A 22,670-nucleotide genomic window follows, 5' to 3' on the forward strand; every position below is an offset into this window, starting at 1 on the left:
GGCAATTGTGCGGACAGACAAGATGTGTGGTGCGCATCCAGGGCCGGCTCTATGTAGAGGATTTTTAAGGTAGCGCTTAGGGCCTCGAATTCTAAGGGGCCCCATATTATTCAAAGTCCAAAGGTTTAGTCCATTAAAAAATTCAATCCGGTAACCACAAAATAAATGAAGCAAAAGAATAAATCAACGATCGCTGCACTCATGAAACTGAAACGACTTTGCATTCTTCTACTGATTCTGATTTCTGTGAAATATTCATCTCATCCGTTTTCGATTTCCGAGTATAGTAAAGGCCAAAGGGCCCCAAATTTTTGGCTCGCTTAGATCCCCAAAATGATTGAGCCGCCCATGTTCGCATCTGACATCCACCCAAACTCGGCATGTGGCACCACTCAAAGAATGACACATCATCACCCCGACCATTTGCGTAACGACCCGCAACAGTGTGCGCTGCGCACGTATATTTTTTCGACTATAAATACTTGCCTCCGTATATACTTCTCATATCCCACCCCCTATAGCTCAATCCCTCAAGTTCCCTCTGCATTAGATCCAACTTTCCTAAGTTTCTAGTACACCAATAAAGGACTGCGACCCCTGAGTGATCGACATGTAGTAGCCTTCGAGTAGAAGCTCTGTCAGTGCAATTTCCGGACTTTTGTCTAGGGAATCTCTGTAAGTTAAATTACACTCTATATTATTTTAGTGTAATTAATATTTAAATTCATAGTCGTTTTTATGAATTTATAAATAAGATTTGTCAGTAAATCCAACGTCATATTACTGATTGATCTACTTACGGGGATGATGTATAGGCTGTATTTAGTAAGGTGTTTAAACTAAAATTTCCAAACAGTATACTTTGTATACCAAACGGACCCTACCTTCGATATGATCTTACATGGTTGTCCCTTATCAACTATATATCAATATACATTGGGATTATTGAGGAATCTATGTTATCATTAGTCATAAGAAATACTAGACCAAGAGTTAGTGATAATTATAGTGCGTCACATCAAATGAAAAACTAAGTGCTAGAGAGAAGAGCCATCTGATTTCCAAGTCAACACTTTAACAGGCGAGTGCATAGTTACTTTCAACTTACACATAGATACAAGTATTTTAATTGCTTAAATGTTATACACGCTTTTCTGCTATGTTTAATATATACATGCAACATGATATAGTTATTACTTGGTTAAACTATCTATACTTTATCGTACTTAATAATACGATTGGGTAGTAATGGGACGTGTGAAATAATAAATGAGAGGTCGTGATAGAGTCGTGTGAGATAGTTGTTGTGATAGGTTAGCTGGAAATGTGCAAAATAATAAGACGTGTTAGCCGTGTCTATTCAAAGTACCATTGCACTATCGTTTCTACCGTGTTTGTCCAAAGTACTAATGTACCACCATGCTTACCCAAAATATTATCATACTCTCATGCCTAATAATCTAAGAAGTATAAGTGTTGGTTGATAAAGGTCCTTTAGGAAAGATCTCTTAAGATCATTATTTAAAGTTAGGAAGTGAGGATAACAAGAATGGGTAATTGGGTTATTTGTTTGCTAAAAAATATTTATTTAAAGATTATAATATTGTGGGTTCAAAACCCTCTGTACTCACCAGGTTTTCCAACCTGACCCACTCAGTTTATTTGTATCAAAGATACTTGGATAATGATGTATGTGTCTGCTGAGAGATTCAATGACCGTTAGTATGTTGAGATGTTGTAAGTCTCCGTTTATGCTTATGTTTCTTGAATTAGTTATGACATCCCAGAATTTTAAAATATAAAATCTTCTGAAATGCCTTGATTTTGATATTATATCACGTCAATGATATTTTGGGACCAATCTGCAATAACAAAAGTATTAAATAAGCGTAAGCAAAAAGTTTTAAAATAACTGTGAAAATGGGGATGTCACAGTTGTTATCAGAACATTAGTTTAACCGAACTAGGAATTTTAGGATTTATACACTTAAACTTAAAATGCTAAGCTATGATTGTGAGTTATACGTCTATTATATTTAGGTAGTTTACCTAAATTAACACAAGAACTAGAATACTTTAGGATGAATGCCTAAATTGCTATTATGTGCTAAATGACTTATGCTATAACATGCTTTAGGGTACCAGCCTAGCTTGAATGAATCTATGGTCTGTTGCTGACCGGATCTAGAAATTTTGTGTTCGAGATTCTAAAAGTATAAATAATAGAACTAACATGAAATTTTTGGGAGAGATAAGGAGAATGTATGCGTCAAAACATAACTAAAATCTTCCTTATCATAATAAACTTGCCTCTCGGTATGCTGAACACCTACTTTGATGTACAGAATGATGTGACGATCACGAGATGCGGTAGAGTCGTCAATATTGAAGAAGTTCCATCACTGCATAACGTCGGAGTAGGAGCTGCTCAGCTCACCGTTCAAGATGCTCGAGCAATGATGCAAGATCTGCTCGATCAGCAACGACGTGAGTTTATGGATCTCCTAACTTAAGGGCTAGTGAATTCTAGAAGCTGATTTCCAGTGAACAACAAATCAATAATCGATGATCAAGTCAACAATAGACCAGTTCCATCTCGTCTAACGACGGTCCAGGAAGGAAATGATGACTCGGAAAGCCAACAAGGACCACTCCCTCCTCCGGAAGACTCATAGATCCGAAGAAATGATGAACCCAGGGGTTACTGCAAGTATAAGGATTTCATGACTTGTAAGCCTTCATCTTTTAATGGAAAAGAAGATCCGATCGGAGTTATAGATTGGATTTCAGAAATGGAGCTAGCCTTCAAACGTGCGGGTGCACATGAAAGTTGTAGATCACCTACGTAGTGAGACAATTTAAAAGCTTAGATGTTCATTGGTGGAACATAATAAGAAAGATAATAACCCCTAATGAGCCATTACAACTGACATGGGTAGAATTCCAAGTATATTTCAAGCGAAAGTATTGTTTTGCTCAGTTAATACTAGAACTGGCCAATTCCTGACGTTAGAGAAAGGCGACATATCCATCGATGAGTATACTAATTCCTTTACGAGCAACATGGAATCCGCCATACATATCGTCCCCGATGAGTTATCAAAGATCAATAGGTATGCTAAGAGACTTCCATGGGAATACTCTATAGTACTATAGTCTATAGCCTGATATAAAGCATGAAGCAGTAGTTCCACATAAATAGTAGTATAGTCTATAGCCTGATATAAGAGGCATAATATATGAATAAATGCTGTAAACATTTTCGAAAGTTATAAGATTTCTAGTTGTGTTACATTGTTGTGTGACACTAAGAAATTATGACTTCAACATGATGGATTGGTTAAGAATAAATTTTGGTATAGTGTGCCTTGTAGGTAGGACACTACACGAGAAAGAATTTATATCAAATGTTAGGAAGTAGAATTCGGGTCGAAGATACGTATTAAAATTAGACACATCTTTATGTATTAAAATCGCTTTCGTGATTTTTAGGAAAATAGTAACTTGGGGGCTGCTAGACAGTTCTTGAGATAAGTATGAATAGGTGTGGAAGGTAGTGTGGTTATGTATTACCGGAAACAAAGAATTCGTATTTGAATCAGGATGAGTCACAAGGTTACCAAGGCATTACTAATCGGATTCATTTTTGTTTGTGTCTATCATTACCATCGTTTCAATAATGACTAAAAAGATGAATGATATTTCGATCCTAGTGGTCATAGCAAACCGAGTCTGACTAAGATAAAAGGTACAAAGTGAGTTACTTGGTTTAGGGAACCAAGCTCGATGTAGCATCTGATTAGAATTTGAAGGGAAGGACAATCGAAGTGATCGAAAGAAGTATCGTAATTGTCGTTAAGACTAAGCACCTAGGGATGAGCAAAAGTGGGTACCCGACCAATTTTCTTGGAACGGGAATCGGAATCGGAACCGTCGGTTCCTAGAATATTAGAATCAGAACCGAAACCACCTATTCCAGTTCTTGAGATTTCAGAACCAGTGATGGAAATCGGTTGGTGTCGGTTCCAAAACCTGGTACCCTGTATCAAAATACATTTAAAATATTTTCAATATAGAGCGTAGTTGTAATACTCCCGAAATAGTTCAGACTAAGCCCAAATCAGTCCTATAAAACCAAGAACTTCAATTTTTTTTATCTAAAAACAGATTAAACAAATCAAGCCTATATAGAACCTTAGCAGCCCACAAAGGTAGGCACACCAAGGACAACTCAAAGGCCTTTCCCTCTTCAATCCTCAAAAGCCTTCCCATTTATAGGGAGTGACCTTCATTTTTTTTCCTTCCCACCACCGAAGTGGGATGTGAAGATTGAAACGTGGGATGTGAAGATTGAAACCAACTTCTCCTTTTTCGGCTTTTACCACTCACATCTATTTACATATACTATTAATTCGTATTTAGTATCTACTGTAAGTTGCATCGTATGCAATGTTTTATATATGCATATCTACTCTAATAAATGAATGTTTTTTTTGCCACATGTCACACTCTCATTCAATTTGTCAAATGTCATTTTGTGGTTATTTTGAATTAATTTCTTTTCCAAATGTCATTTTATAGGTTTTTCTATTTTAATAAATTTCACATCATATTTTAATGTAATAATTACAATAAATCTACTCTAACAAATGGAGGTTTTCTTGCCACATGTCACACTTTCATTCAATTTATCAAATGTCATTTTATGGTTATTTTGAATTAATTTCTTTTCTACATGTCATTTTATAAGTTTTTTACTTTAATAGATTACACATAATACTTTTATGTAATAATTACAATAAATGTAGTAATAAATAAATATCAGTTTCATTAATAAAGTTACCTTCTTATTTCAAAATTCCTAAATTAAAGCTCATTAGTTTATTTTATTTATTTATTTAAATTTAAAAGATAAAAAAATTAATTTTAATAATTCGTTATTTTTTTTATTTCCTTATAAATCTAAAGTTCTTAAATATTTAGATATTTATATTTAATTTTTTTTAATTAACTTATATAATATATTATTCTTACGTCTAGTTATTAGAAGATAAAAAACTATAAGTTACTCATGTCCTCGACCAAAATTTAAAAGCAAAGATTTGTATAATTAAATTACATGACATTCATTTTAATATAAAATCTCGAAAAATGAAGACTATAATTCAAGGCACTTAAAACCCAATGAAACCACGTGATGTAATGTATTCTTTTATATATATATATATATATATATATATATATATATATATATATATATATATATATATATATATATATATATATATATATATATATATAAAACTCAAGAACTTTCAGATTTTTCCTTTTATTTTGCATTTTAAAATTGTTTTTAGATTGCGTCTCACGGTCTCACAAAATTAACATGATCTCAAATGAACCTATATATATATATATATATATATATATATATATATATATATATATATATATATATATATTTCAGCGGGAACCCAACGGGTAGCGGTTCAAGAAATATGAGAACCGTATTCGGAACCGGCGGTTATATATATATATATATTTCAACGGGAACCCAACGGGTAGCGGTTTTAGAAATATGAGAACCGTAATAGGAACCGGCAGTTCCGAGGCGGTTCTAGTTCCGAAAACGGGACCCAGTTCTCGTGCTCATCCCTATAAGCAACCAATATCTAGAAACGCTATCTATAATAATGTGGTTGTACCACATTGGAACATGAAGGAGGAATCCCCCGTATTAGAATATGACTCAAAGAGACATGAGTCTAGCTAGTGCGTCATAAAGATATGAACATTCGGTCTATTAAGGTAGCAAGAGTAAAGACCTCATCTTGTACGATTATTACTTAGGATGGAAAAGTTACTCGTAGAATCATAATCCAACCTTGTCTTAGTGATGATTCTGGGATTTAATCATCATAAGGGAAGATAATTGTAACACCCGCATATTCGGGCTAGTCATTATAAGCGTCAAAAATGACTTTTTGGATAAAAGATTATTCACGATAAATAATCTTAGCAAAGTTATAGATATATATATATATATATATATATATATATATATATATATATATATATATATATATGATAAGGATTCCACATATATAAAGAACGCTGAAATTTGACTTCGTATGAAGAAGTTATCCTTCTTCGAAGTTTTGCGATTTAACCGACACGACTCTGGGTATCGCAAAATGTGGATTTTGAGATGTGGTCAATCTCCGTTTATGTTTATGTTTCTTGTATCAGTTATGACATCCCAGACTTCTAAAATATAAAATCTCATGAAATGCCTTGATTTTGATATTATATCATGTCAAATATATTTTGGGACAAATTCCGCAATAACAAAAGTAAACAAAGAGCTTTAAAATAGCCGTAAAAATGGGAATGTTACAAAACAGGCAGATTGTTAAAGCTTTCTTGTAACATCCTATTTTAGGTTGTTTTCATTTCGGAATGGTGATCAAGGATTGGGTGTTAGCAGGGTTTAAATCATTGAAGAAGTTAGTTTTGAGCTCATTTGGAGGTGGGTGATGTACTGGATGATCCGAGTATTCTGTTGTGATTTGGAGCTAAAGGGGTATTTCGGTAATTTGTTAGTTTGGGCTTTTATGGGAAGTAGATGTTCGTTCGGAATATCTTATGGCTGGTATGATTTGATAATAGTGAAAAACGTCTCGATACCTTTTCACGAATATAGGGATGGTCGGAATCGGAGTTGAATAAAAGAATTTATGGCTTTCAGATTGAATTAGGGTTTGGAGGAAGACCTTAGTACGCTGGGCGTACCAAGGAGGCACGCGGGGCGTAGTGACACGAAGAGATCTATGCCATGCTTACGGGAGTGTACGCTTATCGTACTGAGAGAAGTGGGTCGGGGTGCGAGACCTCGTACATTAGGCATACGAGAAGGTACATTAGGCGTACGATAGAAAGTTAAAAACCCTAATACCTAGTATTTTACCCTATATAAGCTTAATGTTGGCCCCTTTTCTTCATTCCAAAGCCATCCTCCATACCCTAGAAACCCTAAATCGAATTTGTTGTCTCTTGAGGGTGTTCTTGATCTCTTGGAAGGATTTGGTGCTCTTTTATGCTTTTGGGAAGGAAAAGAAGAGGAGTTTGAAGTTGCTTGGCTTGGTGGAGTGACCTTAGATCCATAACTATCATCTTGTGAGGAATCTATTTGAGGTATCAAGTTTCAATCTTGTCTTGTGTTTGATTAGATCTCCTCACCGCTAGTATATTGTGATTTTGGCCTTCTTTTTGAGTTAATGGATGAGCTAAGTTTTTTAAAGGCTCATCCTTTCAGATCTGAGTTTTTTTTGGTATCTTTGAGCATAAAGATGCAAGCTTTATGTGTATTATGGGTTCATGCATGTATTAAGTCAACCATTAAGTTCTGTTCTTGCTTAAGAGTCTTATTTGGTCATATGTGGACGTAAAGTTGGCAACTTTATGTGATATTCTAGCTCAAGGAGGTCAGATATGTGGTTTGGGAAGCCTTTCTTAATGGATTAAGTGTAAATGAGGTTTGGGCTGGATAGGATGAGTACACTGGGCGTACAAGCAGGTACGCGCAACGTACAAGCCTCCAAGTGAGTACGTTGCGTGTACATGCTTGTACGCCCCGCGTACTCGATCTGAATGGACTTTGAGTGTTGGGCTATCGTTTGGGCTTGTATTGCTTGGGGATTGTTGGACCAGCTGTGGATATGTGTTTTGGATTAGGAATAATTTGTTGGGCTTTAGGGTAAGGCCCATGTAAGGGTTTGGCCCAATTTTCCAAATTGGGCTATCAATGGGCCTTTGTGGTCCAATGGGTTTGGGTCAAGAGTGGGCCTGGTTAGTTGGCTCTTCTTTGGGCCTAGTGTTGGGGTTTAGCCTTGTTTAGTTATTGATTATGGTGTTGGGTTGTTTGGCTCAGTTCAGGAGCCATTTCGTAGCAGCGGCGGCAGTGTAGGATTACTCGTGTAGCGGTTAAGGTGAGTCTTCTCACTATACTTACCTGTGTGGTAATTTATGTGTGACCGGAGGGTCTTATTCGTGTTATTGACCAGAGGCTCTTGTTTGTATTATTGACCAGAGGGTCTTATTCACATTACTGACCGGAGGGTCTTATTACATTATTGACCGGAGGGTCTTATTTGCTTATACTATGATATGTGTTATTATGCATCTTGTCTTTGTGACTTATGCTGTTATATTATTTTGTATATATATTGAGTTATGGCCAAAGATTCCATACCGAGACGTGGGAACGGAGGGTCCTTATCGAGATTTAGCCATGAGAGGCTAATTATTTGTGTATGTGGTATTTAGGGAACTCACTAAGCTTCGTGCTTACCGTGTTGATTTAAATGTGTTTCGGGTACTATAGATTCCGGGATGGCGGAGGCACGACTGTACACATTCGCTGGCTCATGATGTCTTATGGATTCTAGGATACTCTAATATTGTTTTGATAACGATCTATAATTCTGTGATGACTTGGATTTATGAATAATGTTTGGTGAATTAAAAATGAAAAGTTTGTTTTGAAATTTGAGGTGTTACAATTTGGTATCAAAGCCTTGGCTTGAGATTTTTGTGCACACCCTTGGGTATGTATGGACTCAAACTGAGGAGTTGATAACTATTCAAAAGAGATGATTTTTCATCACATGATTTTCCTAGGAAATTAAAGATTTTTGGAAGCAGGTCTAAAGCCGTGTATACAATCAGCCAGAGCCCGATCGATGATTTCCGAAAATACCCTTACTTGATTATGTGTTGTTATTATGAGCTGATAGAATTGCATGCTAGTTTAGGGCTAAGAATATGCTCAGTATTGTGTGCTAGTGTGCCTGCTTAGGAGAGATGCCTTTATGCATGTTGTGTGAGCTGGTAGTGTTGCATGCTTATTATTAGTGATCTCTAGGAGCTGTGAGGTAGGATTGCCTGAGTTCGATGATGCATTTTGTGTTGTGGTTAGAGCAGTTGGGGTTGTATGCTAGTGTGGTTTCATGTGTGGGTTTGGATAGCCTGTTTAGGTTATGTGCTGGTAGGGGTTGCGTGATGCCCGAATGCTGCTTGCTTTGTGCTTTTAGAGACTTCCATTAATATCGACTAACTATTACTTGAATACGTTAGGTTGCATATTACAAGGATTAGATAATTTTAGAAGGTTAAATTTAGCTATATTGCGCAGCTCTCGTTTGAGTCTAACCAATGTAGGGTGGAATCTTGCAGTCGAAAATTATCTAGTGCATGTAGCATGTGATTGTATTCGAGTAGTTAGTAGGTATTAAAGGGAGTTCCTTTTGCAGCTGATGGTGGAAAGAGGTATGAAGGGAATCCTAGGAGAGCCTAGGGAGTATTTTCAGTCCGATGAGTGCGTTGTTTAGCGGTGAGTTCGCTGGAGAGCGGGCACGTGGAATGGGATTGGTCGATATGGGGAAGTTGAGTAGCTACCTAGAAAATCTGGAACGATCCTTGTGGAAAGTATGGATGGATGTGGAAGGTAGTATTGGGCCCATACTACTGAAAGTAGATGATCCATACTCGAAACAAGGAGAATTCCATAGGCTCTAAGTAGAAGGTTGAGGGTAGATAACATGGTTTGGGTGCCATGATTCATTACAGAGTGTGTTTCCGTCTTTACCAGTTATCCGGTTGTGGTTGTTCAGACTGAGAATGTGTCTGTTGATTATTAGGCTCGAGGGCCATGTCGGTCGGGTTTGAATGGAGTAGACCTTGCGAGGAAATTGAGTTTAGATCACGAGGGATTTGACCGGTGGGGTGCCACTTAGAGTCACAAGACTCAAAAGGGAGATGGAGGTGATGCGTTGTTGAGGATTGAATTTTGAGTCGAGTGATCAACCTATGGGTCATTTTCTATGTTGAGGATTATATTATTCTAGCCTTTCCATATTGGTCGGAAGGTAGAGCAGACTTCTGATTGTAGAATTTAGAGGTATACCTCGTGGGGTATCAGATAGTTGCAGTATTTGCGCCAAAAGATTCTTGTGGTATGACCGCCTTGAGGTATCTATTATGTCGTAAGAGAGTCAACAGTGGGGACTGTGACAGACGAGGGCAAGGAGATGCCTTAATTGAGTATATTAAGGCGTATTCTAGCAACTGTTTCAGGTAAGCAGGATGAGTATATCGGAACGATGACCCTCGTTGTTTATGCTGTGAACCAACTGTGAGAGTGAGGCCTCCTATTTTTATGATGATTCTTGCGATGAGGTGTTGGTTGAGGATTCATAGAATGAAGAGTGTGATAGTCCATTATTCCCAGATAAAGAGTCAATGCTATTTTAGGACTGTCGAAATATTTGCTTGTGCAGCTGAATGAGATTCTTGGCGACAGGAGGCAATCACATTGGGAGGTTTCTGAGGTGTCCATTTGATATTTGGAATGCTTGGGGTTGTTTGTTCTTTATCTGGAAGGCCATCAAGTGTTGAGTGGATCCACAAGTCAGGAATGGTATATGTAGTGAGTCGGTTGATGTGCAGTCTGTTTCGAATTCCAATTGGCGGTATTTCGAACCCTAAGTGGGGGAGAACTGAGTATTTTGTTGAAAGGATCGTCGATATGTTTGAGTTGCGGTTTCAGAAGATTGGGTTATAGGGATCTGCGGTCCGGGTATATGAGACTTGGGTCCAGATGTGATCAAGGCAAGGTGCATAGCGAGATGATACATGTGTTGTGTGTACTCATAAATGAATGAGTGTGTTCACTGTAGGTAGCCACAAGGAGCTCGTTTCGGTCAATGTACTTCCGGGTTCGCCAATGTTCGGGTTATGAGGCGTTCGGGTCAAGTTTGGTTGTCGAAAGATTTGTCAGTTCGACGTGTAGATTGCTATCTATACTCCAGGAAGAGTAGCGATTGATCTTTCAGTCAACTTCAAAGTTGGTATGTGTGGTTTCGCTTGGGTTTTGTTCAATAAATATTGGGGGTTTAGGTTGTTGTCAATGATTTCTCAATCATTGATGATTTTACGATCTTGAGTTGGAATACTTTAAAGGTTTCGAATTGTACGAGTTGAAGACCAGTGGTCATGGAAAGCTATCATTAAATTTTATGATGGTGTATCGTGTTTTCCGAGTATCTTGTTCTAAAGTGTTGGACTGTAAAATTATTATGAAACTCGGTTTGTTTTAGTGGTAAGTGGAGCATCGGATCAACTATCTACCTTGCCTAATTGTGAGTCTATCTGTTCTTTGTCGTCGGAGGAGATTGTTTAAGGGTATGGAATTGTATTAAGGTGAGGTACTTTGGACGCGCAATCTTCTTCGAGAGTAGGTCAGTGCTTTATCTGGCCGGGTGTGTGTACCCATTAATGTTTGGCCGTGGAGTATTAGTTCAATAAACTCAGTGGTGGTGATTTGGTAATGGGATCGTGGGATGGTTCGGTAATCTAGAAATTTCGAGGTTGTACGAGAGTGGATGAATTCAAGTGGGGGTATTCACTTGGGAATATCGGGAAAGACCATGGGGTAAGCCCACAACAAGTGAGGAAGTGTTGTAAGACTGCGGGGTGTCGTAGCATTCACTAATCAGTGAGGGAGTGTTGTAAGACTACAGGGTGCCGTAACATTCACTAGCCAGTGGGAGAAATGTTGTAAGACTACGGAGAGCCATGGTATCCATTAGTCAGTGTGTGATGCAGAGGGGTTCTTAGGCTGGGTAGCCTTGCCATATGAGTCTTTGGGAATATGGTGGTCGGACTAGGTGCGAGACTGGTGGTCTCAACAATGGTCGAGGACCGTTATATCTCGGTTTAGTGAAAGGTTGTCGTAAATCAGGAGGATTGGGGTGTAATGCACGCGTAGGTTTTCATTACCAAAAACAATTTATGAAGTCACCAGCTTTATGTTGATACTCTTTTCAAAACCGCTTGTATTCTTAGGAAATCAGTAGACAGGTACCTCAACAGACTTTTGAGAAGACAGAGCATATAGAGTCACGTCTTTATATTTTACTATACTTTTGATGTATATGAATATGAATCAAATAGATGTAAATACCCTTTTTATATATATTCAATGTAATGGTTGTGTTTACTTTGATTATTATGATGCAAATGTTGTGATATTACATATGAGGTCCTCCACCCCCGAACATTTCCGCCGTTTCGGTTTAGGGTGTGACAAAATCTCTTCAAGAAATGCACCAAACACACACTTTTAGCCTCACACACTCAAAATAGGGTTATATTGATTAGGGTTTAATTCTGGACGTGAAAAGGTGGTAAGGAGGCTAGAAGGAAGGACTTAAGGTCCTTTAAATAGGGTGCAAACCCTAAAAATTAGGGTTTTCATGCACATCCTCTACTCGTCGAGTTGGGGTCCCCCGACTCTTCGAGTATATTCCATAAACCACGCAGCCTGATCAGTCTCTACACGATGAGTTGGGGCAGCCAACTCGTCAAGTAGGTCTATATTTATGAATATAAAAGCTTTAAAATTTATACCTGGGAGTCGGGGTGTTACACCTCGTATGTTGGGCGTACGAGAGAAAGTTAAAAACGCTATTACCTAGTATTGTACCCTATATAAGGTTAATGTTGGCCCATTTTCTTCATTCCTAAGCCAACCTCCATACCCTAGAAACCCTAAATCGACTTTGTTGCCTCTTGGGGGTGTTCTTGAGCTCTTGGAAGGATTTGGTGCTCTTTTATGCTTTTGGGAAGAAAAAGAAGAGGAGTTTGAAGTTGCTTGGCTTGGTGGAGTGACCTTAGATCCAGAACCATCATCTTATGGGGAAGCCATTTGAGGTATCAAGTTTCAATCTTGTCTTGTGTGTGATTAGATCTCTTCATGGCTAGTTTATTGTGATTTTGGCCTTCTTTTTGAGTTAATGGATGAGCTAAGTTGTTTAAAGGCTCATGATTTCAGATCTGAGTTTGTTTTGGTATCTTTGAGTATAAAGATTCAAAGCTTTATGTGTATTATGGGGTCATGCATGTATTAAGTCACCCATTAAGTCCTTTTCTAGCTTAAGAGCCTTATTTTGTCATATGTGGACGTAAAGTTGGCAACTTTACAGGATATTCCAGCTCAAGGAGGTCAGATCTGTGGTTTGGGAAGCTTTATCTTAATGGATTAAGTGGAAATGAGGTTTGGACTGGATAGGGTGATTATTTCGGGCGTACAAGCAGATATGCGCAGCGTATAAGCCTCCAATCGAGTATGCTGCGCATACATGCTTGTACGCACCGCATAATCGATCTGGATGGACTTTGAGTGTTGGTCTTCGAATTTGGGCTATCGTTTGGGCTTGTTTTGTTTAGGGATTGTTGGACTAGCTGTGGATATGTGTTTTGGATTAGTAATAAGTTGATGGGATTTAGGGTAAGGCCCATGTAAGGGTTGGGTCCAATTTAGAATATTGGGCCATTAGTGGGCCTTTGTGGATATTTTGGTTTTGGGCCTTCGTGGTCCAATGGGTTTGGGCCAATAGTGGGCATGGTTAATTGGCTCATCTTTGGGACTAATGTTGGGGTTTAGCCTTGTTTAGTTATTGATTATGGTGTTAGGTTGTTTGGTTCAGTTCGGGAGCCATTTCGTAGCAGCAACGGCAGTGTAGGATTACTCGCGTAGCGGTTGAGGTGAGTCTTCTCACTATACTTACCTGTGTGGTAATTTATGTGTGACCAGAGGGTCTTATTCGTGTTATTGACCAGAGGTTCTTGTTTGTATTATTGACCAGAGGGTCTTATTCTGTAACGCCCGTACATCCGGGCTAGTCAAATTAGAGGCAATAAGTGTCGAAAATGAATTTTCGAAAAAAAGATTATTTAGAATAAATAATCTTAACCAAGTTGTAGTATATGTTACAAGGTTTCAGTACATATAAAGAACGTCGAAATCCGAGTTATAACGAAGAAGTTATGACCCGTCGAAGTTTTGTGACGGAACCGGCACGATACCGGGAAACGTAAATAGTGAATTTACGATAGAGCGAGATTTAGCCTTAGTGATCTAAACGAAAGTCGTAGAATACGTTAAACCGAGAGCGTCCATAAAAAGAACGCCCAAATCTGACTTCGTATGAGGAAGTTATGATTTTTTGAAGTTTCGGATTAGCAGTGTACAACCCGAAATTCGAATAATAGATCGAGTGGTTTTAGCCGACACGACCTAAACGAGAATTGAAGATCTCATTAAGAGTAGCGTAACGAAAAAAAGATGGATGAAAACGGATGTTGGATGAAGAAGTTATGAGAATTTAACGGACCAATCCTGTCCCGGCCTGTTAATAATGTAACTTTTAAAATAAAGTCAAAATTAGCCGATGGAGTCTAAACAAAAGTTGTAGAGTACGTTCCCGCCTTCGTGTGGATATAAATAACGTTGAAAACGAAGCTCGTATGAAGAAGATACGAATTTTTGAAGTTTAACTCGAATTTACGAAGCTGGTGCGAGGGGGATGACGTGGCTCGATCAGGGCCGTAGCTTGCTGGTCACGGTCTGGTCTTCGGATTCGGACACCTGTCCTTGCTACACCTCACGTACGAGAGGAACCCCCCGCATCCGAACAAGGTTACGCCCAACGGTCTTCGGTTGAACGGTTCCGGAGCATGCCACGATGATCCATCTGAGGAGCGCCACCTGTTGTTCTTATCCGAGCCTTACGCCCCGCGTAGCCAAGGACTACGCCCAGCATAGTCCGAGGCCTCACAGGTTATAAAAAGGCAGTGAGGGTGGCCGGTTTTCTTGCACCAAATCCCACACTCTCTCTAATAACTTTCTCTCTCTAGCCCCTTTTGAGTCCCCTAAAGTCTAGGTGAAGCCTTAGCACCCGAAGGAAGCCCAGAGGCTCCCGGAGTCCCGAGAAAAAAAGGGTCTTTCGGTTTCGAAACTCTGCTCTGAGCAAAGCCCGGTTTTCTTTAAAATCCGTTGTAAGTGAGCTACGCTTACGCAATTTTTAATATAGCTTTCAAATAATTATAGTAAGGTTATTAGGTCCTTAAAATAATTATTTGGGCTATTATTATGAGTTATATTGAGTGCTATTTAACGCTTATATAATAATAATAATAGTCATACTATTAATTTGTCGCGGTTATCGTTAGACTAAACCCTAGTGGTATTGATACTAGGTTTTATCGAAGGAAATTGTTTTGAGAGTATCGAAGCGTTGTCCGAGTGCTGAGTCACCACCTTTCAGGTGAGTGCATAGTTACTTTAATCTTACACATAGATATGAAGTATTTTATGTAAATTATGTGCTATGTGTGCATATTATCTGAATACTTGCTGTCTATGCTGGATGAACGATTTTATACATGTTTTAAATGATTTAAACTGTATATGTATTTTATATCTACGATAATGTTGGGGGGAAAACGTGGGTAGATGTAATAGATGGAATATGAGTTTGATGATGAGTTAAGAGGTGTTGTAGACCACGAGGTGAGGGTGAGAGGTGGACGATATGAGAAGCCTTTTCCCAAACGATGGCCCCGTCATTCAGCAGAGTATGGATGATAACCACGGACTATTCTAGACAGTCAAGTGGAACACTAGCAGGCTCGCAACCTGTAGGTGTTGTGAACGATGTGTTCACCCGGTGTACTCTAAACCGTGGCGACCATGCAGACTTGGTGCCTAAACCTTGGCGATCATGCAAACTTGATGCCTAAACCCTGACAACTATGTAGATTTAGTGCCCGTTGTGTAAACCTTAGCGATCATGCAGACTTGATGCCTAACCCCTGACGACTATGCAGACTTAGTGCTTGTTGTGTAAACCGTGGCAACGATGAACTTCGTGTCGATTCTTAGGATGATCCTTAGGAATAAATGAACGACGAATAGCTGATTCTTAGGGTAGATCCTTAAGAATAAAGAAGATAATGGGGATGGGTAATTGGGTTAATTGTTTAAATGTTTAAACATAATAATTATATTATTGTGGGTTGAAAACCCTATGTACTCACCAGGTTTCCCAACCTGACCCACTCAATTTATTTATATCACAGGTGTCGATATGAAGTGACATTACACTGAGAGATTAAAGAGATGTAGATCACTAGTGTAAATAAATGTAAGTTCCGTTTATGTTTATGTTCCTGTATTGACGATGACATCCCAAACGTTTTAAAATGAATAAAATACGTTTCTTCGAAAATGTTTTGATAACGTATTTATCGTATTTTTTTTTGGAACAAATTTTGCAACATTTTTATGAAAAGAAGTACTCTGATTTTTACAAAGCATAAACATAATCGGTCTTTTCTGGCAGTGAAAAATGGGAATGTCAAATATTCACATTACTGACTGGAGGGTCTTATTACATTATTGACTGGAGGGTCTTATTTGCTTATACTGTGATATGTGTTATTATGCATCCTTTCTTTGTTACTTATGTTGTTATATTATTCTGTATATATATTGAGTTATGGCCGGAGAGTCCATACCGAGACGTGGGACCGGAGGGTCTTCACCGAGACACATGACCGGAGGGTCCTTATCGAGATTTAGCCATGAGAGGATAATTATTTATGTATGTGGTAATTTGGGAAACTTATTAAGCTTCGTGCTTACTGTGTTGATTTAAATGTGTTTCAGGTACTTCTTTCGGGGAGGTGGATGCATAATTGTACACATTTACCAACTTATGATATATTGTGGATTTTTGGATACTTTGATATTGTTTTGATAATGATCTATAATTATGTGATGACTTGGATTTATGAATAATGTTTTGTGAATTAAAAATGAAAATTTTGTTTTGAAATTTGAGGTGTTACATTTCTTTGTGCTTACTCTCTAAGAAACTCATCTTGAAGCAGTTATAAGACATAATTACGGATGATCAAAAGTAAGCATCTAAGTACATGCGGGCACACATATATGTAGGGGACAAATTTTGAGTTTTTTAATCTAGACTAACTGTCCGAAACGGGTCTCTGGACCTTGTGTTCGTGACTCCGTATTGTCACTTTAAAGTACGAGCCTGACAATTGTACATAAATTCCTGTTTCGGACATTAGTACTTCAAATTGTAAGTTTGAAATGTACGAAAATTATTATTTAAGACCAGAGCTCCAAAAATGAGTATCTGTCTTCGGAATGCATTAATCCAGGGAAAGTGGTCATTTAAAAAAAATTAATTTAATTATTATTTTTAAAATACTCGTTTATAGGGTTATTTTACTCGATTTACCATATATTTAACAATAATTGTAATTTTTTTTTTCTTTTTAAAGAATTTTTCATTTCCTAAGTATGAATACAAACTCACTTGATTTATTTGACAATCAGAAACTTTATGATTATTCATTAATGTGAAAATAAAAAATAAAAAAATAAAAAAATAAAAAAAAAAAAAAATAAAAAAAAACCTAAACCTTAAAGGGAAATCCTTTTATCTATTTATAAAGTATTTCTATTTCTACCCTCAATAAGTCCAACACATCCAACTCAATATCGTACCCACTTAATTATTGACGGGGGTTACCCAATGGGTCCATTAACTTTTCATCTCTTTTACAACCATTTTTCTTTTATTTTTTTTTACAAAATTTGAAAGCACTCAAGGGCATTTTAGTAAAACTCGTCTAACTTGATGTTTGGAGCAACGAACAAAAGACTGTAGCAGCAAGTGGAAGGGACAAAAGGAGACACATGTCATTTTCTTAAAAACTCACCCCATTATCGTCATTGTCATTCGTTGCTTAAATATACCTCCTTTTAGTGCAATATAAATATAATAACTTAGTTAAAATATATAAATATTAAAAGGTTATAAATACAATAATATGTATGTAAGTGTTTCAAGTAAATTAGATCATTTAAAAGAAACTATTATTTTGAAAATATTAATGTAAAATCAAAAAAATCCATTTTCATCGTAACTTATTCTGCTATGTTAATTGACTGTTCGATTTGTTCATATAGTTGTTAAAGGAATATTTGATGATGTTTTTAAGAAAGAAATAATAATTAGGTTCCAAATGCATCAACCATTTGTATTGTACAAGTATGTAATGCACTTCAAACACGATTCTGTTGGTAGCCCTTTTCCATCGTCGTTATTTTCTCAATCCACCACATTCATCTCTTTCACCTACAAACACACACACTCTCTCTCTAAAAAACACAGACTCACACACTCTCTCTGTCTCTCTTCAACTTCACGCACTACAACACTTTCTTGAATCATACCCACGAAGAATTCTAATCTTTCTGCAATTTCATTCACAAATTCAGAGAAACGCATACTTTCTTTCCTTCTTTTTCGGTATAACTTTACTTTACTGGATTTTGAAGATGGGGAGCAGAATCCCATCGCACCAGCTCAGCAATGGATTATACGTATCGGGTCGACCCGAACAGCAAAAGGAACGCCAACCCATAATCGGGTCACGAGCCATACCTTATACCGGCGGCGATGTCAAGAAGTCAGGTGAACTAGGAAAAATGTTCGATATATCCGTTTCAGACCACCCACCTCCTGTTCTCAAGCCTCATCGTGCATCATCTTCTTCGCAACAAAGCAGCGGATCCCTTAGATCCGGACCGAATTCCGGGTCCGGGCCTATCCCTAAACGATTATCCGGGTCGGGACCGATGGTGGGGCTTCATCCAACTGGTTTACTACTGACCTCCGGCCCACTTGGATCGAGCGTTGGCCGGAGATCCGGTCAGTTAGAGCCACCGACAGTGAGTTCGAAAGGGAAAACTATTTACGGTTCCGCCGTTACGACGTTAGGCTATGATGACGTGAAGTTAGGGTTTAAAGTATCCAAAAAGTTAATGTGGATGTTGTTGGTGATCGCGGTGATTGGTTTGATGGTTGGGACTTTTTTAATGGTGGCGGTGAAGAAACCGCTGATTCTTGTGGCGGTTGCGGGTGTTCTGGTACTCGCCGTCGTCGTCATTTTATGGAACTGTGCTTGTAAGAAGAGAAGATTAAAATCTTATTTACGGAAATACCCTGATGCGGAGCTTCGTGGCGCCATTGATGGCCAATTCGTCAAAGTTACCGGGGTAATTCACTAACTACACCCACACACTCACTCACACTTTCCATATATATATATATATATATATATATATATATATATATATATATATATATATATATAATTCACTGAAATTGTTAATCAAAAGAACAACCTTTATACAAAGTACGATTAATTATGCGTTACGTACAATGCTATTAAGAAATTACGTCTTTAAGACATAAACAACTCTGATAATCTGATTCTTCACATAAAAAATGTAATCTTTGCTTTACATATGGAACTCTTAAGTGTGTCGGATGGGTGAATCCACTTGACATAGAAAATTAATAGCCATGATTGGTCCTTACTATAAATAGTATTGTATTAGATGCCAAGATGGTGGATTGAAAGATGGAATTTAAAACCGATATTGTACACCAATATATTAATCAATTATTACTTTTTCTGATCCGATTACGTATGGGCAATGGGGTCAGAAGAACTAAATGATAAAGTCCACTTTCCAAATAAGGAAATCATTTGCAGGTTTTCTTGTCAGGGGTGTTAACTTTTTTGCGATCCATTTGAAATAAAGTGAAAGTATGTTTGCTATTGAAGTGGTTTAAGGAAAGTATTGTATTCCCTTGAATAGGAAAGTCAAGTCTCGAGTGATAGAATAATAAAAAAAAAAAAAACAAAGTGAAAGTATGTTGCTATTTATCGCATGTAGGTAGTGACATGTGGAAGCATCCCTCTTGAATCATCGTTCCAGAAGGTTCCAAGGTGTGTTTATGTTTCTACGGAGTTGTACGAATACAAAGGGTGGGGTGGTAAATCGGCAAACCCTAAGCACCGATGCTTCTCTTGGGGATGTAGAAATTCCGAGGTTTGTTTACGTTAAGATTGACCGTTTGTCAAATGTCTAAAATACCCTTCAAGGAGGAGGGTAAATAAGTGAATTTTACATTTTGTTTCCTTTGATATGTAGAAATACGTGGCTGATTTTTATATATCGGACTTCCAATCGGGGTTAAGGGCGGTGGTGAAAGCGGGTTATGGAGCAAAAGTAGCTCCTTTTGTTAAGGAAGCAACGGTGGTGGATATAACCAAGGAAAACCGTGAGTCGTCTCCCAGTTTTGTAAGTTGGCTTGCAGACCGAAGCTTGTCTTGTGATGACCGTGTTATGCGCCTTAAAGAAGGGTAAGTTACTGACATACCATAACAGGTATGTTTGGTGTGTATTGGACTGAGACTGATGTCAACGAGACAAAAGTTGTACTTTACTGTGTTTAGCATACATTGTGATTTGTGCAATACAAGGAGGACTAAAACTATTAGTTAAATATTGACTGATTGTTTGTAATTGTGTTACAGATACATCAAAGAAGGAAGTACAGTTAGTGTGATGGGGGTGGTAAGGCGACACGAAAACATGCTTATGATTGTCCCACCGAGTGAGCCGATCTCAACAGGCTGCAGATGGGGTTGTGGGCTTTTTCCAACTTATGTTGAAGGTCTTGTGTTGACTTGTGACGAAAGTCAAACTGCTGATGTCATACCCGTGTAAAGCTATTCGAAGGTCTTCATGATGTTTCTTGCTTTAAGAATTTGCCATCCGGGTATATAATGTAAAATGAAAAAAAAAAAGTTGTAGAAGAGGCGACAATGAGACGATAATTTGAAGAGTATTTAGTTTTTATGTAAAAAATGGAAGCAAGATTGGGAATGAGAGCTCCAAGATGAAGAACAGAAGTGTATTCATTGGAGCAGATAAAAGAATTCCCATATGATATTATGGAATTTGAGTTAAAAATTATGTATAGGTGTTGGTAATGGGTTCAAAAAGTGAATTCTGAAAATATTATTTATTTTTTTGTGTATTTATTTTGTTAGGTGTATCATGTATGTGTTCTCATCTCTGATGATCATAATGCAAAAGCCTCTAAATAGTTGGGTAATTTATCATGAAATTTGTAATAAAACAAACCTATGTTCGACAATGATGAGAGATTTTAAGTTTTAGCTTCTAAAAACATCGAATTATAGAAAACTTTGTTCACAAGGACGAGCATGAGCATGAAACTTTTATTTTAAATAAAAACTTTTAATTCAAACGCCATTATAAAATTTTATCTTAAACAAAATTTTTTAATTCAAACGTCAGTTTAAACTTTTATCTTAAACAAAAACTTTTAATTCAAACGTTATTTTAAGTACTATCGAAGTATTGATAACTTTTAGATTTTAGTATTTATATTTTATGCCATTTTAACATTTTAAGAAAACTTACAACTATTTTTATTAAATGTTGCTATAAAAATAAAAATTACACTTCCTTTTCTGTAACTTTTTGAAAACGATGAATAACATTAAAAAGCCACGCGACTAGCAAAAACTAGCCGGGGCGAAAGCAAGGACTTCCACTTCTATAATAATTATAATAGTTAGCTTTTGCTAAACATCTTTAAGATTTCTTTGAATTATTAAAATACAAAATCAAGCATTATTAAAAGTTGTCACGTTTTGTTTGAGCTCAAGTTGATTGAGCTCTCTATTTCATTGCCTTTTATAGTAGGAACTTAATAATTGTGGAGGTTTTGGGTTAATGTCATATTATGACATATATATCCTAAGCCATGAAATTGCAAAATTCAACCGACAGTTTGACACACCATCCACACATGTATCAATAATTGCACCTTTAGTTTGTTCATTTTTCGAAATATGTGTTCTTTATATCTTATCAAAAAATTTGAACGAGTTATAAATTTTGAATTGTGCAAATACGTATCAACATATTTCTTCTAGTGATGCACTAGTTTGTATCACATAAACTTCATGATATTTTTTTTATTAGTATGACTCTATGAAAAGCATCTCGTACAATCGTGTCATGTATTAATATATTTCAATGAAAAAAATTTACATATAAGTTAAGGGTTAAGTCAGTTCGCATACTGTTTTTAGAAGTAAATGAAATTTGTAAAAAAAATTAGAATTTTTGAATGAATTGAAATCCAAACAAATTCTAACCAATTTATGCATTGGTTGACATGGAAGATAATCTGTTTTTTGTTTTGGCTTACAAATTTGTCAAATGAACTAGAAAGTAAATTTATAAATATAACCAATATACATATTTATTTATATCAGTAAGATGTGTGTATTGTGTGTAAGGTTGGGTTAGGTTGAGATGGGATGGATATGGTGTGGGTGAGAGTATGGTTGGGGGCGGGATGAGTATGGAATGGGGGTAAGGTGGGTGTAAGTGTGGGCGGGATTTGGCGTGGTAGGTTGGGTACGGGTATGAGTGTAGGCGTAAGTTAAGTTGGGGATGAGATGAGGTATGATACGGTGATGTGGATGTGTAGGTGTGGTTGGGTTGAGTTAAATATGGGTATGGGTTTGGATCCACATATGGATAGAGTGGGATGGGTATGAGTGTAGATGTTGGTGAAGATGGGTGTGGTGTGTAAGAGATAATGATCATAACCGGTTCGTTGATTTTGAAGACTCTATGTAAAAGATAAAAGTGGGCCCCTAAATAAAAAAATTTCTATATATACGCGAAATAAATTGTGCATGACTAAAAAGTAAATAAGTTAATTAAAATGACACAAATGTAAATTTAGTGTTAAATATGTGACTTTTAGAAAATGATTTAGCAAAAAAGTTAAAAAAGAGGAGCAAATTATGAAAATTGTAGAATAAAATAGGGG

At 37.1% G+C, this 22,670-nt stretch overlaps 1 protein-coding gene across 1 annotated transcript; it reads left to right on the forward strand.

The window, feature by feature from the left end:
- Positions 1-18,026: 18,026 nt before the first annotated feature.
- LOC145061504 (protein SHOU4-like) lies at positions 18,027-20,951 on the forward strand. The gene is made up of 4 exons (XM_079009001.1): positions 18,027-18,994; positions 19,682-19,837; positions 19,940-20,151; positions 20,326-20,951. The coding sequence occupies exons 1-4, from the start codon at positions 18,275-18,277 to the stop codon at positions 20,516-20,518; spliced, it is 1,281 nt and encodes a 426-aa protein (XP_078865127.1). The 5' UTR covers positions 18,027-18,274; the 3' UTR covers positions 20,519-20,951.
- Positions 20,952-22,670: the final 1,719 nt, after the last annotated feature.

Source organism: Lactuca serriola, chromosome 7 (assembly GCF_051521515.1).
Source record: "Lactuca serriola cultivar US96UC23 chromosome 7, Lser_US96UC23_V15, whole genome shotgun sequence".
NCBI lineage: Eukaryota > Viridiplantae > Streptophyta > Magnoliopsida > Asterales > Asteraceae > Lactuca > Lactuca serriola.

Bases quoted from the DNA above. Each gene is read 5' to 3' on its own strand.
- LOC145061504 (XM_079009001.1), top strand. From the start codon at position 18,275: ATGGGGAGCAGAATCCCATCGCACCAGCTCAGCAATGGATTATACGTA. The intron at 19,838-19,939 runs GTTTGTTTACGT...TTTGATATGTAG, and splicing joins GGGGATGTAGAAATTCCGAG to AAATACGTGGCTGATTTTTA. The intron at 20,152-20,325 runs GTAAGTTACTGA...ATTGTGTTACAG, and splicing joins GTTATGCGCCTTAAAGAAGG to ATACATCAAAGAAGGAAGTA.